General features: G+C 34.1%; 1 protein-coding gene across 5 annotated transcripts in view; it reads left to right on the top strand.

Annotated features, from left to right (window-relative positions):
- Positions 1-21,794, top strand: part of AFG2A (AFG2 AAA ATPase homolog A) — a 333,130-nt gene that overhangs the window by 121,304 nt on the left and 190,032 nt on the right. Inside the window, exon 15 of one of the 5 annotated variants that reach the window (XR_009352283.1) lies at positions 19,025-19,177. The exons of 3 other annotated variants lie outside the window; for them this stretch is intronic. Coding sequence is in view for 1 of the 2 variants with exons in the window: in XM_059168989.1 (XP_059024972.1) it covers positions 7,070-7,138 (69 nt within the window). In the remaining variant the exon portion in view is untranslated. Of the gene's footprint in view, positions 1-7,069; positions 7,179-19,024; positions 19,178-21,794 lie in introns of those variants that run through there. One more of the 5 variants, XM_059168989.1, reaches the window with a different exon arrangement.

Here is a 21,794-nt window from a genome sequence, read left to right as displayed (position 1 = left end):
ATTTGTCAGAGAGAGCACTGGCAGACAGAGAGGCAGGCAGGGGCAGAGGGAGGCAGAGGGAGAAGCAGGCTCCCTGCTTCTGCTTCTGCTGAGCAAGGAGCTTGATGTGGGACTCAATCCCAGGACCCTGGGATCATGACCTGAGCCGAAGGCAGCTGCTTAACCAACTGAGCCACTCAGGCGTCCCTATCCTAGTTTTTTTTTTAACCAACACCTGGTACAAAAGACCTTTAGAAATTTTAAAGATAAACCTAGAGATTAGAAGTTACTCTTGGGCCGCTGCAAGGTCTGGGGCCTTTTTTTTTTTTTTTTTTACTCCGCTTTCTAAATTCAAAACCCCCAAGGTAATGGTAGAGAATTTTCATTCTCTTTGGGATAGTTTAGTCTGAAGATATTTGGATCTCTTGGAGAAAATACTTAACTGGATTTGGGGCAGAAGTTGTCTCCAAAGACAGAAAATTGAAGGGATGGAAGTGGTTTTTTGTTTTTGTTTTTGTTTTTTTACATTTCAAGGATTTTGCATTGTTTTTGTGTTTCTTGCCTGATGATAATAATTTGCCTTAGGAAGGCAAATGTTGTATTTCAAAACAGTAACTCATGAGTCTTCATCATCACACAGTTTCAGAAATTGAAGTTTGGGAAATAGCTTGCCGAACTTCTAGCCATGTTTTTTTTAATCCTTTATAAAATGTTACCTTGAATTCATCAGTTCTAAAAACATGTAATTGTGCAAAGTAACTGTTTTAAGTATCAATATTAATTGTTAACACCTTGATTTATTGACCTCTTTAAGATGTTTCAGAGAGAAGTATAAACCTATACAAACATATAGTATGTATATAGCATACTTATATGTATGCTTGTATGTTTATATGTATATGTACATATGCATTTACACACATACTTTGATTAGTTTTTGAATACTAGAAATCCAACTTTTTTTAACCAGCTAACTTTGGATGAGCACATTTAAATCAAGATATCGAAAGTATTGGGGTACCTGAGTGGCTCAGTGGGTTAAGCCTCTGCCTTTGGCTTGGGTCATGATCTCTGGATCCTGGGATTGAGCCCCACATCTGGCTCTCTGCTCAGCAGGAAGCGTGCTTCCTCTCTCTCTCTGCCTGCCTCTCCATCTATTTGTGATCTCTGTCTCTCAAATAAATAAGTAGAATCTTAAAAAGAAAAAAAAAAGATATCAAAAGTATTTGCTAACTGGACTTATTTCCACTAGGTCAGGGGGATCTAAGTGTTTTTAATTTAGTATTCAAATTTTTCAAAATTTACAATGTTTAATTTGTAAAGGATTAAATAATAAAGTTATTCCTGACAGCAAAACATAAAATTGGTAAATGGGAAAAAGCATTTTTAAGTGGTATAAGAATGGTTTCAAGATCATCAATTGATGTGCTGTGCTTTCAAGTACAACTTTGAATTTAGTACATTACAACAGAGTCTAAACGTTCTGCATATTGTATTCTGTAATAGTGCAAAGAACAAACAAACAAACAAAAAACACTTTAAGTAATCAGTGATTTTTGTAAAAAAAAATAAAAAAGTTAATTCTTTTCTGTTTCAGGTAGAATACCGTATTTGTGTGGAATATGAATTTTATTCTTAATTATACCTTTGTTACTGCTCATATGATACATACTACATCAAAAGTCATTTTTCTTTGCAGACTTTTTCCTTTGAAGAACTATTTTAGAGCATTATTTGTATATCATTTAATAGTACTATAAAAAAAGTTTCAGTGCATGTATGATTATAACACGTTCAAAGTATGTCCTGCAGGTCTGTCCTGGTAGAAACAAAACAGTCTTAAGAGATAATATAAAAATGAAAAAACTTCCTGTTATGAAATGAATAGACAGTTTCTACCACCTGCCTTGTCTGGAGGAAACTATAATAGGAAGAGTATGGGTAACAGAAGAATTAAAGTAAATTTCATGTGCTGCTGAAAGGTAGAGGGATTTTTTTTTTTAGCTTAAAAAAGACTGTCCTAGTGCCAGAGAAATTATACATTTGGTCTAACTTGTGCTAAATTTAATTAAGGTGTTTGGCCTTGTAAATTAGCTGGCATACTTTACCATCCTGTTGTCTGTTAAGCCACAACTTCTGTGTCATGGTGACCTTAAGTTAGTATGTTAAAAGGGTGAGAATTCTTGGACTGCCGGAGTGAAATTGACATCATTATGTGACCCTTATATTGTGTGTATTTAGTGCCTTTTATGGACAATATCTCAGTTTCATGTAACTTGGGGAAACTAGAGCTGGAGTTTCTTGGGGATTCTGGTGATTCAGCTAAAGGAAGTAAGACACACAGCTCAGTAATCACATTATTCTCTTTCCTGCTATGTCATAGTTACATGTCAAATACGTTAGATGTGATGTAGCACACTAGGCTAAGTAAAGTGATTGCTTGTGGTTCCTGGTGGTATCCTGAAGTCTCCATAGACTTTTTATGACTTAACTCTCTCCTCCAGCTGCTAAGTGAGGGAAGAAAAGTCATATTCCCAAGTGTCCATTTTCCATAAGAATGACAAGATGTGAAGGATAGATGAAGATTAATGAGATTGTATAATGTCAAGTTGACACATTGTCTTTAGATGGATGATGGTCTGGATTTCCTCAGCAACAAGAGACTTTTTAGAAAACAACTGAATTTTTATTGATGCCCAAATAACAAAGAGTCTAAACTATAGGAGTTTATATTGTTCCTTATTAGGCTCTTGTTTATGTGGCCCCTTTAGAAGAATATAATGTCCAATCCATGGCATTTCAAGCACTTGTGTTAGATATTAAGAAATGGTCATGTCTTCTTTCTCAGACATTAAAAAAACCTCAAACCTCAAAATAGTTTAGTTTTATGAATATTTTTTCATTTAGTCACTTGGTTACTTTTAGTACTGATGCCTAGTATATTATTATTACTACTATAAAGTATATAGCCTATAAATGTAGTTTTCTTATAATAATAAATCTGTAAAATTTTGAAAATTCTGCTGAGTCATCTATGGAGAAGATTGTTCAATTGACGAAAACTTTGGAAGTTATATAGAAATATTGAATAATTCAGGGTTCGGAATCATTTTCTAACTTCATATGTTTAGCTCATGGATATTATAAACTGGCATTAATTTTCCAGTAGAGGAAATGTGCTTGAAGAGTTAAATATGACATAATATTTTTATTTCTTAAGTATTGCAAATTAAAAGTTGGTTTTATGGATATCTTTGTAACATTGGGAAAACTTAATTAGCATATTTAGAAATGTTGGCAAGTGAGAAGAAAAACATATGTGTCTCCCAATTTTCAAGTGAATTGAGTTCCAAAAATACCTATAGAATAAAGAGTACAGATATGTTTACAGATGGCTTTTCTCCTTACCTTTCCTAGTTGCAAGTGCCATTCTTTTTAATATTGCTATTCTCAGCTAAGTTGGAACTAAAAAGCTGCTTGACCTAACAGACATTAAAATTTTAAATATTATAATTCTTTACTTTCTTGTATTTTAGGAAAGGATGTTTATAATCCTTAATATTGTTTATCAAAATGATGTGGAGAGTCTTGGTGGATTATAAGGTGAGCTGTAATGTGGTCAGGCCTGCGAGGCCTCCTCCAAATTCACCTTCCAATTTTAGCTTTACCTTCATTTTACAGGACTCTCAGAAGTGGCTTTATCATTAGTGATAGGTGTTTGTGTGTTTGTTTGTTTTAAAGCTTTAAGTGTTTTCACCGTATCTATTATGGTAGCTTCTGTAAGGGTTTCAGTTTTGGGAATGGACGATTGGGAAAAGCAAGTCAGAAGAAGCAAGAGAGAAGCAAGTCAGAAGTTGTATGTATATATGTCATACCTCATTTAGATGCTAATTAGGTAGAGTCTGTTTATCCTGGCGGTCAGCAGACTGGCCAATCACTTGATTTTGTATGTCTCATGATCTAAGAATGGTTTTTGTATATTTAAATGGTTGAAAAATATGAGAAAGAAAAATAATTTTGTGAGATGTAAAAATGAGATGAAATCCAAATTTCAATATGTAAAACTTTAGTGGAACACGGTCACCCTAATTCGTTAATGTATTGTCTATGACTTCACTTGTACTGTAGTTACAGTATCACACAGTATTTATGGCCCATAAAGCCTAACTTATTTACCATTTGGATCTTTATGGAACAAATTCACTGACCATTGATCTATCCTTGTAGGATTTTAGAAGTTTAGTAATATCTCTTAATATGTGGTGTCCATACATGAGCCACGGTATCTTTCTAAAGATTGTTTAAATATATTGCATTAATTTTCTGGGGTGCTTGGGTGTCCCAGTTGGTCATGGTTCAGGTCTGCCTTTGGCTCAGGTCATGATCCCAGGGTCCTGGGATTTGTCCCTGCGTCAGGCTCGCTTTCAACTGGGATCTGTTTCTCCCTCTCCCTGCTCATTCTCCCTCTCCCCCACTCTTTCTTAAATAAATAATAAATAAAACCTTTAAAAACATATGTATTTCATTAATGGCTTAAAATAAATAATAGGAAGGTTGTATTATCTTATTGTTCTTTCAAGTACATTCCATCTCAAAAGTTCTTTTAATATTTTAAAATATATCTTTTTGGACTAAATCATTATTCTTTTCAGTTGAATTACTCAACAAAATCCATAAATCTAGAAGTGTAGTTTTTTAATTGTATGGATAATGTATTTCTTTTTGTTTGTTTGTTTAAAGATTTTATTTATTTATTTGACAGACAGAGATCACAAGTAGGGAGAGAGGCAGGCAGAGAGAAAAGAGGTAGCAGGCTCCCCGAGGAGCGGAGAGCCCGATGCGGGGCTTGATCCCAGAACACTGGGATCATGAGCAGAGCCAAAGGTAGAGGCCTTAACCCACTGAGCCACCCAGGTGCCCCAGATAATGTGTTTCTTAATGGCACTTGAATCTTAAAGTTTTATTGGTTTTTTAGTTTTTTATAACTGTGAGTTGAATGCCCATTTTAGTATTATCACAGGAATTTTCAGGCTGAGATATTTAAATTTTGAGAAATTAAGATTCTATATTTAGATGTTTGGTGAATAATATTTTATTTTCATATGCAAATAGGAGTAGATTTAATCTTCTGTTAGAGAAAGTATAAATAACACAGTACATATTGCCCTTGATACCCAAGTTGTGAAAGAAACTAATTTTTTCAAGATTGGAGTGAACTTGGAAGGCTTTGATAGTCTAGTTATCCTTCTGATATATTAATCCTCCCCTCTCATTGTAAAATTTCTACCCTCCACTTCTCCGTCATTTGCTTACTCTCCAAACTGTTGGGAGAGAGGAGATTATTATCTCATGAAATAGACCACTCCATCTTTGTCTCAGATTATTTTTAGGAATTTTGTTGTTCTACTGAACCAGTTGCTGTGTGTCTCCCCAAAGCTTCAACATACCAGCCACAAGTACAGTTTTTAATCTTTCTTCTAATATGGTTCTTCTTTATTTTTGAAAACTGTTGTGTGTCTTACATTCCGTCTCACCAACTAGTCTTCTCTTCTCCAGGCTTGACATCTTGTTTTATTTCGTCTTTGGCATTCTTATCCTTTTTTTACCCCCTCTGAACTGTTGTTCATTTGTTCCTTTCTCTCTGAAATTACGGCATCCACAGATGAATATACTGTAGTAGGTTGTAGTCGGATCATTACAGAGTTTAGTAAGACACTTAATGCCTTCAGTCTGAATATCATGTCTTCTGCTAATGCATTCCAGGATTGTGTTAGATTATTTGCCAGCTGAATCACTCTGTGGACTGCTGTTGAATTTAAAGTCATCAAGAACAAAACAAAAACAAAACCAAAAGCCCGTGTTTCCTCAGAGTCTTCTGCTAAGTTATAGCTTCCCCGCCTTGGGCTTGTGTTATTAATTTGATTTAAGTCTTAGAAGTTGAGCCATAGTGCGATCAGATCTAGAGATCTTCCTTCAAGTACAGCTCCTCCGAGCTATTCCTACTTTTTATATGCTTCCCAGAGATTTGTTTTTCTTTAAGTCCAAGTGGTTTCCCAATAGTTTCTGCTAGCCAGCTGCTAGGGCTTTAGGCCTTAGAAGTAGAGGAATTAATTCTTGCTAAATTCATCAAATTACATCCGATCTTTCTAATTTGTCAAGTGTGGGATTCTGTTTCTGCCATTCCCTATGTGTGTCTTATAGGTATTAATAGCAGAGGCATTATATATCTTAATTATCAAGAAGAATTTCTGTAGCTTTCTGACTTTTTGAAAAATAGTTTAACCTATGTAATTTAAGAAAGTAAAATTCACCTAATTTACCTTAAGAATACATACTCTGAAATGCTTTGTTTTCTCCAATGGAAATAGACAAGATAAGACTTAAATTATATTCAATGAAATTTAGAAATGAAATTATTTTTGAAATTATTATGAAAATATTTTTTTAGCTTTAAAACAGTGCTGAAATAGGTAGTTAGTGTCCTCATCACTTCCACTTTTATAGGTATAGTTTCATGAGTTTGTGATACTACAGATATTTTATTGTACGAGGAGTTGTATAATTTTCTTATTTGACCTTTTTATTTATAGTGCCTTGGGCACGGGCCTTCCCAATACTTAGCATTTCTGATTGAGTTTTTGGAGTATGCATAGCATTGGAGAAGGGCTTCTGCATCATGTAAGCAGTTTAACTGTAGAAATGAGTCTAGGGGAAAAGGAGATTAGCATATGTAGATGGCAAAGATGTTAAGGACTAGAATGTTATATGTAGACTGTGATAGAAAGACCTGAAATTGATAGTGAGAAATGAACAATGGGAGAAATGAGGCAGACAGATACAGATTTGGGGATCTTTGTTTCTCATTCTAGCTCTGTTGCCAACAAACTGTATCCTTTGAAATTATTCATCCTCTCTGGACCTCTATTTCTGTACCTGTCAAAATGTGGTAGATAATCCAGGGTATGTCATTAATGTCCCCAAATTCTCTTATGTTGTGACTTAGAGATAGTTAATAATAGATTTTCCAAATGCTACATAAAAGCATGCTATTTACCAAACACATTTCTGAGGGTTTTTTTTTTTTTTTTAGGCTTTTTCAGGTGTCACCTCCCCAAACTTTCATGTTGCTGAAAAGTTCTTTTCTTCAAACATGTTATAAAAGTAAGCAAATATTATCCAGGTGTGCGAAAATGACTTTTCTTTTTAACCACTTGATTGTCAGAATAGGGGGGAAAGCCATAAATCAGCCTTAAGGCTGTTGTTGTGTAATAAAAACTTCGGTTGACAGTTGAAGAACACCTTAACGTTTTCACTGAAAATTTATTACTCTTAGAAAAAGAAAACTTGTTGAGCTGCATATTTTCTCCTTTCACAGATGTCTGATCAGTTTTACAGTATCTGTAATGTTTTGGTCTATTTAATACTCTGTTTTTGAAAACTTAAAATGAATGTAAAAATAATTTTGAGTTAGAACAGAAATGTCTAAACATATGATTATTTAAAGTTGATTATTTAAATTTGAAAAAGCTTCTTCCCATGTATTCTTAATGCTCCTAGGATCTCATATTTGATGTTCAGTGTAGCCAAGAACTAAATCGGAAGCTCTGTATTCAGTATTTTAAGATTATTTGTAGAAGGGCTAATTTGGTGATTATTTTTAAAGTGCATAGTGAGTATTAACAATAATGTGCCAGTTTGATGCCTGGAATTCTATTCATTGTGTGTGTGTGTGTGTGTGCGCACGTGCACGCGTGTGTGTGCGTGTGCACTTTGGAAGGGGTGTGCAAAAGTATCAAGTACGTAATAAAGAAAATTCAGTTCTTTTTTTTTAGGATATGTATCATCAAATATGAAATACAGGCAGGTTTTGAAGTATTATCATAAAACATGCACAGTCTAACCTTGTTTGCAGTATTATACTGGCATGTACATTCACCATAGATTTGGAAAAACTGGATCTTAGATCTGGTCTTTTAAAACCATGTATGTGTTGGTCTCAGTGAATTTGGTATTGCAGTTACTCTGTCTGGACACAAGATGGTGATACTTACCTGAAATGTTTTCTGAGTGCAGCATCTGTGGGAGGCTTCCCCTCCTCTGTCCAGAGGATGAGTGACTTAAGGAAATGAGTGGAATTGGCTTTGTTTTAAAAAATAATAGTTGAAATTTGTGTGTATGTGTGTGTGTGTCCTACTGTATATAATTTATTTAACAAATAGTGATTTAATATTAAGTGTAGGTTTGTGTAAGTTTGAGTTGGGGTGAGGTAGGAACATTGAGAAAAGGGAAAGTTGAACAGTGGAGAGGGACTAGCTGTCATTAGGTATATACTGGGCATCCAGTGTGTGAGTGATTTGCTTATGATCTCTAATTGATTCTAATCAAATATAAGCATATGTATTTTACACAACACCAATGTATTCCTTAGCTCAATAAATTGTGTAATATTAGTAGTGCTATGTATGTTCTCTCTGGTAAAAACTGTGTATACCATCAGCCAGTGTAGTATCTTTTTTTTTTTTTTAATTTTAAGTGAAATTATCAATCTTTTCTAATAAAAAAAAATTCCCTGTATAGTTAAATATACATTTACCTTAATATATAGCGATTCCACTTCTAGGTATTTGTCCGAAAGAAATGAAAACTTTTGTCTACACAAAGACCTCTAGGCAAATGTTTATAGCAGTTATATTCATTATCACTAAACAGCCCCAAATGTCTATCAACTGATAAATGGATAAAGAAGTTCTGCTTTGCTCATACAATGAAGTACCACTTAGCCATAAAAAAAGAAACACATTTCTGGTATATGCAATAAGATGGAAGCATTATGCTAGGTGAAAGAAGCCAAACACAAAAGGTTCAAGAGTATACTGACTGGTTCTGTTTATGTGACAGTCTGGAAAAGGCAAGGCCACAGGGACAGAAATCAGATCCAGGACTTGGGGGTAGGGATTGACCACAAAGTGCCATGAAGAAACTTTTGGGGGTGATGGGAATATTCTACATTTTTGTTGTGGTGGTGATTATAGGACTATATATGTTTGTCAGAACCCTTCTAACTATAAAACTAAATGTGGTGAATTTTACAGTATATAAAGCGTACCTCAAAACCTGACCATTAAACACACTAGAAAAAAAAAAAAAAAACTTGTTAATCGCAAATGCAGAGGAAAATGTCAGCTCTGCTTCAGCAACAGTTTCTCTTCACTTGGAGGTAAAGCATTTTGCATTTTCAGCTCTTTCTCTCCTTTGCTTGTCTTTTGATAACCCCTTTAGGCAGACCTCTCTTTCTCACTGCCTTAGCAGACTCGGAACTACCCCAGCAAAGATTTTGCTTTCAAGTGTTGCTACCCAGCTTTCAGTACAGAAGGAGGTAGAATTTTAGTGCTAGAAAGATTCTTAGAGAATTTGGCTGGCAAACTAGAGATTTTACAAATAAATCTTTTAGAGAAGTTATTCTCAGTAACAAAAGTCAGTTATGCATATATTAAGGACAGTTTTTAATCTGGTTCTTACTGTAATAAAGTATAGCTAGAATTATGAAAATATATTTTTATCCCTTCCTTCCCTCCTTCCCTTCTTCCTTCCTGTGCTAGATTCTACTTCTGTCTCCTGGAAGGGACAGTGCAGGTGAACCAGACAAGTGCTTTGGATCATTATGTTGCATATCAAGTAATAGTGTCTACCTTTTAGCAGCTTTTCAGTCTACGGAGCTGGTAACATCTATGGCCTGGGGCTTACATGTTTGATGACAGACTTATTCAGAAGTGTGTTTTGTTATAGAAAAAATGCTAAGCCAATTATTAACACTAGTGTCTTTTGGAAATCTTGATTCTGAATCTTCTTTTTTTTTTTAATTAAAGTAGCAAAAAAAGAATATTTGATGTAATAAGATAAAAGCAAGGGATAGTATATTTTATCAAAGTAGAAAGGTAAAGAAAACTATTAATGTTTGAGAAGCACATTTAGGATACTTTTGGGTATTTAGGAGTTCCTCATTAACTCCATATTTTCAGGCTTAATGATATACTTGTTGTTCCCTCTTGGTGAAATATAGGTGTGTTTTTTCAGAGGCCAAGTAGAAGGCTCATATTTTATTAAAAGTAGTATCCTGTGAGGTAGTCATAGGTCATTACTGCTGAGGAACATTTACTTAGAAAGATTTAGTAAACAGCCTGATTCAGTTGAGCTGACAGTTTAACAATCCAGGCAGTTTAATTTAGAACTTATACTTTAAACCACAAAACTAAATAAATTCTTAAGTTCTGTGTTAGATTTAATGTCTTTGACTTGATTGTATATTTAATATTCTGATCAGCTTTTGCTTTGTATTTATAAATTTGAATTCAATCTCTGATATTTGCGTTGTATTAGATGACTGGTAGACCTCTGTGTATGTGTTCTCGTAAAAACTGTGGTATACCGTCAGGCAGTGAAGTAGCTTTATTCACACTTTAAGTGCGGTTATGAATTTTCACTTAAAAATCAAAAAGGGAGAAAGGAAAGGAGGGAAAGGAGAGAAGGAAGGAGAACTGGAGTTTGTGCATATTGTTATTGTTGAAGTTATGTTTTGTTTTTTGATTTAGTTGATTAGAATTGGGAAAGTAAGCATTAGCAAGTAAGGAATAAATTACTTTTATATATCTAGGAAAATCTAACAAGATTTAAAGCAATTAGGTACAGAATAAACTAAGCAGAGAATAGAAAACTTCTGAGCTCTCTGCTTATTTTTATAAAGTTTTATTGAAACATAGCCATGCCTATTGTTGCATAGACTATTTAGTCAATAAGATAAAAATGTTTACTATCTTGCCCTATGGGAAAAAGTTTGCCAGCCCTTGAACTAAATTTTGGATCAGTACTATTCAGATAAACTGTTTGTTAGTTGTCTTAGAATGAGTCAGCCATCAGATATTCATTGAGCACCTGTTATGTGCCAAGCAGTGTGCTAGGTGAGGGAGAGGCAAAAACAAACATGTCCTACAAAAATGTTTGACTTTCTTTTTTATTAATAGTTACAACATAGGTTACAAAATGCTAGAAATTGTAAGACTGGGAAATGCTTGTAAGACAGATCTCTTTTATCTGAACCGACAATAATGCTGCATCTCTTGGGCAGTGACAGTATTAATTATCTGATTCTCCAGCTTCTTTTCTCTTTCTTCTGAAGATCCCCTTTTATATTACTCAGGTTTTTTTTCTATAGATTTATTACCACACAGTTTACTTATTTATAGCGTTTATTTTTGTGTCTCCCCACATAGGCTTTATAAGGGCAAGGATTTTGTTTACTGATTTATCCAAGTGCTTAGAACTCATAGTAAGCAGTTAGTATGAAGGAGACCTGCCTTACATATTCTTATTAACTGTATCAGTGCATTTGGAAAATACCAGCTTTTTTTATGTCTGCTATAATTTTGCTGATTTGAAATGATAATTTGCTGAGGTAATTTGTATGTCTTTTTAACTTTTTCTCTGTCCTTCATTGAGAAAACTAATATTTCTTACGTTTTTACCTCCTCATTTTATCACCAGTAATATACTGTTTACGTAGTTTTTTCTTGGGAGTGATAAATATTTAGTAAAAGATGTTTTGGGTAGTTCAGTAATATATTTATTGAACAGAAAAATGCACACTAAGATCAAAGCTATGTTAACTACTCCGATGGCCTTGTGGATGTAATGTAGGTGCACATTTAATCATGATCAAAATAATTAAAAATAATTTCTCATAAAACTTCTTTCTTTTAGTTATACTCATGAGCATATTTTGGTGATAGTTGATTTTTCTGCCTACACAGTTTGCAGAATAGGTTTTGTTTTGCTTTTTTTCTTTAACGATTTATTTATTTATTTGACAGACAGAGATCACAAGTAGGCAGAGAGGCAGGCAGAGAGAGAGGGGGAAAGCAGGTTCCCTGCCGAGCAGAGAGCCTGATGCGGGCCTGGATCCCAGGACCCTGGTATCATGACCTGAGCCGAAGGCAGAGGCTGTTACCCACTGAGCCACCCAGGTGCCCCAGAAGAAGAGTGTTTTGTAGCCAAGTCTCTGTATCTTGGTATCTCACATTCATATTTGTGACCTAAACCTACGTCCCATTAGAAAAGCCAAATGTTCTCATAAGCAACAAAAATTTTCTTCATGGAAAACAAAGAAGTAAAAATGTAGTCCAAACAAAGGTATAATGTGTATATTGAATATTATAAATCTATCTATATAGATATGAATATATTAACATAGAGCTTATGCATTTAATTGTAGGATTTTTTCCTTTGGTATTATATTGAAAGAAAAAATACAAAATTGAATACATGCAGGGAATCAAAAAATCCAGAAATATAGCTGATAACAATTATTACCACTTTTAATTGAGCACGCATATATCATCTGTAATTCTAATGAGCCTTCAAAGTAATATTTCTGTTTATATTTTGAAGATCAAGAAATTGATATTCAGAGAGATTGAATGACTTGCCATCGTTCAAGAACTAATAAGTCATAAAGGTAGTATTGCAATGCAGGGCTTCCTGTTCCTCCAAATACCTTATGTTTTATCCTACAGTATGTCCATTTCTCATGTATTATCAAGATGTGCTACAACCTGACTATATTCTATACCTGTATTTGTTTAAAAATTTTACATTTTATAACATTTACACTACGTAGTTATTGTTTTTTAGATTTTTTACCACTGTTTTATTATTTATTTGCTTTTTAGTTTTTAATTTTATTTTAATTCCAGTATAGTTAACATACAGTGTTATATTTATTTCAGGTGTACAATATAGTGATTCGTCCATTCTATACATTACTCAGTGCTCATCGTGATAAATGAACTCTTAACCTCCTTCACCTGTTTCACCCATCCTCCCATCCATTTCCCTCTGGTAACTACCAGTTATCTTTATTAAAAGTCTTTTTTTTTTTTTTTTTTGGTTTGTCTCTTTGTTGTTCATTTGTGTTGTTTCTTAAATTCCCCATATAGTAAGATCATATGGTGTTTGTTTTTCTCTGACTTACTTCACTTAGCATTATAGCCCGTATAGCCATCCATGTTGTTGCAAATGGCAAGATTTCATTCTTTTTTAGGGCTGAATAATATTCCTCTGTGTGTGTGTGTGTGTGTGTGTGTGTGTGTGTGTGTGTGTGTGTGTTTTTATCCATTCATCAATCAATGGGACACTTTGTAATTCGGCTATTACAAACAATAGTGCAGTATGCATAGGAGTGCATGTATCTTTTTGAATCAGTGTCTTTGTGTTCTTTGGGCACATACCCTGTAGTGGGATTACTGGATCATAAGTAATTCTATTTTTAATTTTTTGAGGAACCTCTATACTGTTTTCCTCAGTAGCTGTACCAGTTTGCATTCCCACCAAGAGTACAAGAGGGTTCCTTTTTCCTCACATCTTCTCCAACACTTGTGGTTTCTTCTGTTTTTTTGTTTGTATGTTTGTTTGTTTGTTTGTTTTTTAATTTTAGCCATTCTGACAGGTGTGAGGTGATACCTCATTGTGGTTTTGATTTATATTTCAAATGACTGATGATTAATGATGTTGAGCCTCTTTTCATGTGTCCATTGGCCACCTGGATATCTTCTTTGCAGAAATGTCTATTCATGTCTTCTGCCCATTTTAATTGGATTATTTGTGTTTTGAGTGTTGCATTGTATAACTTCTTCATGTATTTTGGATACAAGCCCATTACTGAATATGTCATTTGCAAATATCTTGTCCCATTCAGTCGGCTGTCTTTAGTTTTGTTGATTATTTCCTTTGCTGTGCAAAAGCTTTTTATTTTGATGTAGTCCCGTAAGTTTATTTTTGCTTTTGTTTTCCTTGCCTAGGAGACATGTCTAGAAAAATGTTGCTATGACAGTGTCAGAAAAATCACTGCCTGTGTTCTCTTCTAGGAGTTCTAGGATTTGAGGTCTCACGTTTAGATCCTTCATCCCTTTTGAGTTTATTTTTGTGTAATTTTTGTATTTATCTCTTGGGTAAGGAAGTGGTTCAGTTTCATCCTTTTGCATGTGGCTGTCCAGTTTTCCCAATACCATTTGTTGAGGAGACCATCTTTTCCCCATTGCATATTCTTGCCTCCTTTGTTGAAGATCAACTGACCATATAATCATGGGCTTAATTCTGGGCTCTCTGTTCTGTTCCATCGATCTATGTGTCGGTTTTTGTGGTAGTACCATTCTGTTTTGATTACTACACCTTTGCAGTATATCTTTAAATCCGGGATTGTGACACTTCCAGTTTTTACTTTTTAAAAATGGCTTTGGCTACTTGGAGTCTAATGTGGCTCCATATGAATTTTAGGATTTTTTGTTCTGGTTCTGTGAAAAATGCTGTTGGCTAGTTTCATAAGAATTGCATTAAATTTGTATATTGCTTTGGGTTGTGTGGACATTTTAACAATATCTGTACTACATTGCATAATTTAAAATTTTAAGTACATAGTGTGCTTCTAAATAACTTGAGGAGACTGTTATACAAAAGAAAATGGTTTCCTAATTCCAGAGAATAGTATGTGGAGGGGACAAATATCTCTTTGTCATTTTTAAAGTTAAAACCACTGCTGTCCAGAGGTGCCTGGGGGGCTCAGCTGTTTAAGCATCTGTCTTCAGCTCAGTCATGATCCCAGGGTCCTGGGATCAAGCCTTGAAGGGAGCCTGCTTCTCCCTCTCACTCTGCTTGCTGCTCCACCTGCTTGTGCCCTCTTTTTCTGTCAAATAAGATAAATAAAATCTTTAAAAAAAATTGTCCACTTTTAAGCTGACATATATTATTTTACTTTTCTCATAATATTTATTAGGCCTTCTATAGCCATGTATGTACATACATATAATTACCAACATGATTTTTAAAGTTTATTTTTGTTTAAAATATTTAATGATTCAAAAGTTTTTAAATAAGAGTTTTATACATAAAGGAATTACCCAAAGAACATCTTTTTTCTTTTTTTAAAAAGGAATTTATTTATTGCAAAGCGTGAACGTGGGGAGGGGCTGAGGGAAGAGGGAGAAGCAGACTCCCCACGGAGCAGGGATCCCGATACGGAGCTCGATTTCAGGACCCTGGGATCATGACCTGAGCTGAAGGCAGATGCTTAACCAACTGAGCCACCCAGGTTCCCCCAAAGAATATCTTCACTACATAAATTAATTGATGAAGGGACTGAGATGTTCTTTGGTACTTTTATCACTGTAGTCTATTTTTTCATGTCATTAATCAAGATTAGCATGCCATGTTAGCCAGAAATTGAGATAATTTCATTCTGCAGCCCTTAATATAAGATTCTCTTCTAGTTCTTCTAAATTCAGATGTGTAGTTCTAAAAATGAATACTTTGCTTCATTGATATTTTCCTTTTTTAAACTATTAAGAAATAATGTATTGTGTTCACCATGATTTGAGAGTATATGACCTATGAACACTTGTATTCTGATTGAGTATAGAATTTTATATTGTCTGTTTAGCATACCCGAATTTGTGGATGTTCTTCAAATTTTACTTATAATAAAACCATGAAAAGGACTCATTAAGCTATTTGGTGGAAGTGACTGAGAAGCCACAGGGCAGTGATGGAAGAAGCATTTCTGATAAAGGTTATATATTAAAATCTTGTGGTGGCTTAAGAAAAAGAGCACTAGTCTTGAAAAGCTGAGAAATTTTAACTTGAAGTAGTGTATTTAATTCTTTGACTTTCAAATGACTCCCTATGGCTGTTTTCCATTCCTACCTATCACAAATTTAACTTTTCCCCTTTTATAGTACATTATAAGGTCAGAAAAGAGTAAAATGACAATTATATGGTGAAGATGTTTTGTACATATTTAAATACGATATAAATGTTTTTATTGTAATCATTATAATATAAGGATCTTATGAATACTGTTCCTTAATACCAAAGATTGCTGTAAGTTTATGTGTTGATGAATCTATAGATGAATGAATGAATGAATGAATGAATGAATGAATTTATTTGGGGCTCTGGACTACTAAATTATCTGGAGCCTGCCTTGGAATGGAAGATCCTTCTCCTTGGTTTTGAAAACATTAAATTAAAAGGTATCTTAGGGGTGCTTAGGTAGCTCAGTTGGTTAAACATCTGGCTCTTGATTTCAACTCAAGTCATGAACTCAGGGACTTAGGATTGAACCCTACCTTGGTTCTACATTCAGCGTGGAATCTGCTTGAAATTCTCTCTCTCTCTCTCTCTCTGCCTCCCCTCCCCCTCTCCCCCTCCTCCCCTCTCTCTGCTCCTCATCCTGCTCAGGTGCATGCACTGTCTCTCTCTCTCTCTCTCTCAAATAAGTAAATAAATAAACAAATAAAATGTTTTTCTTTTTCTTTTTTTTAGGTATCTTAATGTTGGCTTTTAGCTATTATCTGTAATTGTCAAAAAGAAGCTATATAGTCCTCCTAAAGATAAATAAGGAGATAAAGAAAAACACAATGAGCTAAACTGTTAATTTTTGTTTATGCATTCCTTAGTTCATCAAGATTAAAATTTGACCAGATTTGACCACCATTTACATACAAACCTTTTGAAATGTAACATTCAAATTGTCCTCTAAATCCAAGAAAGACAATCTAAAGTTACTCTACATTTATTAACTTCATCAAAAGTAAATGGCAAATTCCTCCTGCAAAATAAAAATATCAAGAAAATAAAGCACATAGGAAAAATCTAAATAGAGCTTCTTTGCCCTAAGGACACATTGGAAGTACCTTTAAAACACTGGAAACAAATGAAAGATTATTAATGCTTGGGAATCAGATAAAAAAGAACTAAAAAGTCACTATTCTCTATTTAAGTTTCTATCCTCCGCATTTTGTATCTTTAGCCAACCATTCAAACAAAAGGAATCTATATCACTGTTCTTTCTGACAGAAAAGAAACTGTAATTTTCTTAAATGATACAGATACATAGACTATAAAAAAAAATCGCATCTTGAAATCAAGAACTATATTATTACTGTCCAATAACGAGAACACCAATGTGAAACACTCTCATATTAATTCAAAAGGGGACTGCATCCCTGCCTGAATTCAGTTACTAGGAACTAATGGGGAGTCATTTACTTGTTTATATTTTCTCTTTCACATATTTGTAAATATCTGATGATTGTTAATTTTACTTATCTTTTTGTGCATTTCATTACATTATATTCATTGGTTTTGAGTAACTTATTATATGTATAAGTGCACATTTTAGAAGATGGTCCTTCTAAAGCTTTGCTTGTGGTCTTTGCTAGGAAGATGATTTAGATGCACAGAGAAGGTTGCTTGCTTTACTATTTATCATTTTCCCAGACAAATCCATGGAGACAGGCTGCTGATAGGATAGGAGAAAAACAACAAAAACAAATACAGTGCTTTGGCCTGGAACTGAATTGTATTATCTGTGCTGTCAGCTAGAGTCTTTGCTCACTTACCCAGACAATCTCCACAGGGATTAAAACTTCCCTCTGCATTAGTGATAGCCTTTAGTATACTGCAGCCTCATGTGCAGTTTAAAAAAAAAAAATCTGGTTATAAACAGTTTTTAATAGTTTGCAGAATCCTCACCAGTTCAGCCTTTGGGGAGAGTGATGATGCTGATAAATCAGATAGGTATATCATAATTAAATTGCTAATCACCTGGATTTTAGCTTTAGTTTCTATATATAACTCCTCACAACCCCCAACTCTGGGCCTGATTTGAATACTTACAGTGATGGGTGTACTGCTAATTCAAGTTATTTTTGAGGACATTTTTAAAAAATAAAGTTTATAAGAATTTTGATTTTGCATGAAAGTTCAGAAAGGTAGAATAATAGGAGCAAAGAACAACAACAAAAACATCTCAGAATTGTGTAAACCAAACAAAACCAGTTAGAACCAGCTTCTTCATTAAGCAGTGAATGTCTGAACTAACCAGGAAGGTGACTATCTATTCTTAAAGATTTCTGCTATTAAGGATTTTATAACCTTCTAAAGTTTTCAACCTGATGATTTTTCTCCCCACCCCATCCCCTGCCACTTGGCAGTATCAAAAGTCATTTTTGGTTGAGGCAAATGGATTGGTGATATTGGCCTCCAGTAGGTAGAGGTCACAGGTGCTGCTGAATGCCTTATATAATGTACAGGAGACCTCGGGCACCAAAGAATTATCCAGCCCCAAAGTCAGTAGTGTTGAAGTTGAGAAACTGTGCTCTGAAGCATGGATTTTTATCTTGATGAGAGTTCTTCCAAATGAATATCCCCACTGATGTTTACAATGTTTTATAGGGAGTTTATTTGTTTGGGTTACAATAAGAGAATAAAGAGGATTTAGACATTGACTTGGGGATTTATGAACATGGTAAACAAAACATTCTTTGAAAAATGCTCATGGAGACAGTATGCTGATCTCATGATACAAAGAAATGGAAAACAGTGCTATTTCATCATAGAAGGACATGGGAAACTTTATATATATTTTTAACCTTCATAAATATTGAATGAAAATTCTACTTTGTAGGAGATAGGGTTATATAGAATTATTTCTGTATTGGTGAATTAAATCATTTAATAATAAGGTAATCACAATATGTAAAATTAATTATTTTGGTAAAATATTCAGTATCATGAAGCTCTGAATTCATTTCTTAGATGTGACTGTTGGTAATTTATTTGCTAAGCTTCAGTTAACACATTCAGAAAGTCAGGTGGTGTTTTAAGCTTATCAGATGGGTGTTTATTAATTTCTATTTGGTAGTTTGTATTGACACTAAAGTTTTGGTTTTTTTTTTTTAGATGAATTTAAAAAATTGTCCAATCTTTAACCAATTGCTGGGCCTCAGTGTAAGGAATAGGCATGCCCTTGTTCACTTCTCAAGTGGAGTATGACAGTGTTTCCATTCATTTTTATATTGTCTACTCAATCAGAATAATCTACAGTAGAAAGAAGTATATGTAAGGCCGCTTGTATAAACACAAACATACCTAGTAACTTAGTGGTGGTAGGAAAATTAGAGACTGACAAAAAGTGTTTGTTTACATTGCCTTCCAGAGATTAAGGATTTGGGAACCTGACCTGGGATCCAGGGGATGCCCATAACAACCATTGAGGTTCATGGAACCTCATGGAACATATATCTTCTAAAGAGATTTAATAATATTCCATCCATGATGCTAAAGCAAAAACAGACATTGGGGACTAGATGTAAGTGATATTCTTAAACCCACTCTATTAAAATTGCAGTTGATCTTATGTTTTAAATAATCATGTTATCTGCCACACCACCCACACCCCATTAATGAACTGAATGGAAAAAGTCATACGTTTTGTAAAGGAGAGGGTGAAAAAATGCAGCTTGAAGTGAAAAATCATAGCCAATCATTTTACCTTTGTTTACGTGTTTAAGAAGTTGTCTCTTTGCTGGAGACAGATAGAAAAACTACATTCTATCACCAGCAAAATCCTCTTGGGTTTTTGTTTTGTTTTGTTTTTTAAATAAAGAAACCAACCACAGTTATATTAGTGTAGAAAAAATTCAGAGAAGAAATTGTATCTCAGCTAGAGGTGAAAAATGCAAAGTTTATTGATTAGAGACTAATGTATAAAAATAAGTTCTGCTAACAGAAAACAAAGGAATGAATTTGTTGTTATTCTATATATTCTTTTAGTTATTATTTTTTATTTCTAAATAATATTTTGTTTACATGATATTTTGAATAGGTTATCTATATTAAATGATGTAAAAATCAAATCTGCAGAGATATATACATAGTGATACCTTACTCTCACTTCTGTATCCCATTCTTGTCTCCCTCCCCCTCACCTCATTTTTTATTAGTCTCTTTATTCTTCTAATGTTTTTAATACAAAGAAAATATGTGTATTTATTTATTGTTTCCAAGACCCATATTCCCCAAAAATCTAAGATGTAGGAAACTATGCATATGCATCAAATGCTTTGCTTTTTTTCACTTAGCACCATATCTTAGAGATCGTTCTCAGTACATGGGTATTTTCTTCATCCTCTTGTAGGCAGCATAAGCACAGAACTACATACAAATAGTCCCCTATCAATGGACTCTTGGACTGTTGCCAGTCTTTTGCCATTACTAACAACCTTGTCCAAATGTTATTTTGTAGTTGTGTGGGTTTGTCATAAAGTGGGAATACTGTGTTAAAGGGTAAATGCTTTTGTAATTTTGGTAGATGTTGCCTTACTTCCTTCTACAGTGATTCAACCATTTTGCTGTTTTACCAGTAATTTTTTTTTTAAGGATTTTATTTATTTATTTGACGGACAAAGATCACAAGTAGGTAGAGAGTCAGGCAGAGGGTGGGGTGAGGGGCAGGCTCCCTGCCGAGCAGAGAGCCCAATGTGGGGCTCGATCCCAGGACCATGGGATCATGACCTGAGCTGAAGTAGAGGCCTCAACCCACTGAGCCACCCAGGGGCCCCATGTTTCACTGGTAATTTTTAATGTGTCAAGATTTCCAGGTTGGTTATTTCCAGGTAACTACTGGTTGGTAACTAATAGTTAATTGAAAAAAAAAAAAAAATCAAAAGAGGAATTTTTAAAATATTTTAGATAAAGTTTGATTTTTTTCCTTAACATAGACATTTAAATATGCATTAATTTGTTATTCATTCGTTTCAGGGCAAATGACTTTCTTTGAGAATAATCCACTGATTGAAGTTGCATGATATCCCTTATCTAAACCTCATTGTATTGATTTCAGTGTTTGACTTTAATGTAGTGAGAACTAGGGCACTCTGAGTTCTTTTACAGATGTTCTGCTTATACCAAAATAGTTATTTTAGTTATTTACCTTGATCGAATTTTCCTAAGGATTCACCTTGGTTTTTACAGAAATAGTCATGTACTTGTTAACAGTCATATTTTATTGGTTTATACAATATTTATTTACATCACATTATTTTAATATTAAATGATTGTTAAGCTAGAATTTTTCAATCATGGTTTCTTAATTATTTTTCTTCACTGATATTATCATTGTGCTTATTAATCTCCTGGCCATATTAAGTGCTCAGTAAAACTTATTGAACAGAAGAGAGGCAGGGAAGAGGTAGTGTGGGAACAGGCTCAACTGACTTTTGCTTTGCACCCAGAACGAGAGAGCAAAGGTTTGTGAGGAGGAGAAAGTGGGGCTATAGCAGAGGTAATCTTATCAGCCAGTGATAGTTAGCCTGCCATGGCAGGTACAATCATGTGTAGGAAAATTAAGACTTCTACAGTACTTCTTCCATAAAGAAATTGAAAGGGCGCTGGCCTAAAGGAAGCCTTAATCCCAGGTTCTAATTTATTTACTTAGGATAAGTGCCAGACTGGGCTAGACATCTTTATATTATACTCTTGCCCAGCCAGCAGCTTATTTTTTCAAAAAGATACTAGGACTAGTTGAATGTTTTCTAAATTTTCTTTTTCCCCGTGCATCACCATGAATTTGCCATATTCATATACCACTTTACTACTCTTTACTTTATATTTTTCTTCAATTAGTATTTTAAGCACTTAGATAAATTTAATAAATAAGGATAATTTATATCTCCCTAAAAGGATTGCTCACCATAAATAAAAACAACAGTAAAAACTAAATGCAATAAAACAAAACAGTGCTATTAAATGAAAGTTGTGTGATCTTTACAGAGGGCTCTGAGCAAAACAAGATTAGCAAGTGTTATGTGTCCCTCACATACACCAAAAAAAAAAAAAAAAAAAAAAAAAGATAAAGCAGAAAGGGTAAAATGTTAATAATAGGTGAATTCAAGTAAAGGTTGTGTAGAGGTTCTTTGTATTGTTGG

This window comes from Mustela lutreola, chromosome 1 (assembly GCF_030435805.1).
Source record: "Mustela lutreola isolate mMusLut2 chromosome 1, mMusLut2.pri, whole genome shotgun sequence".
Lineage (NCBI taxonomy): Eukaryota > Metazoa > Chordata > Mammalia > Carnivora > Mustelidae > Mustela > Mustela lutreola.
Note: the sequence above shows the minus strand (reverse complement) of the source record. Positions and strands in the feature narration are given on the sequence as shown.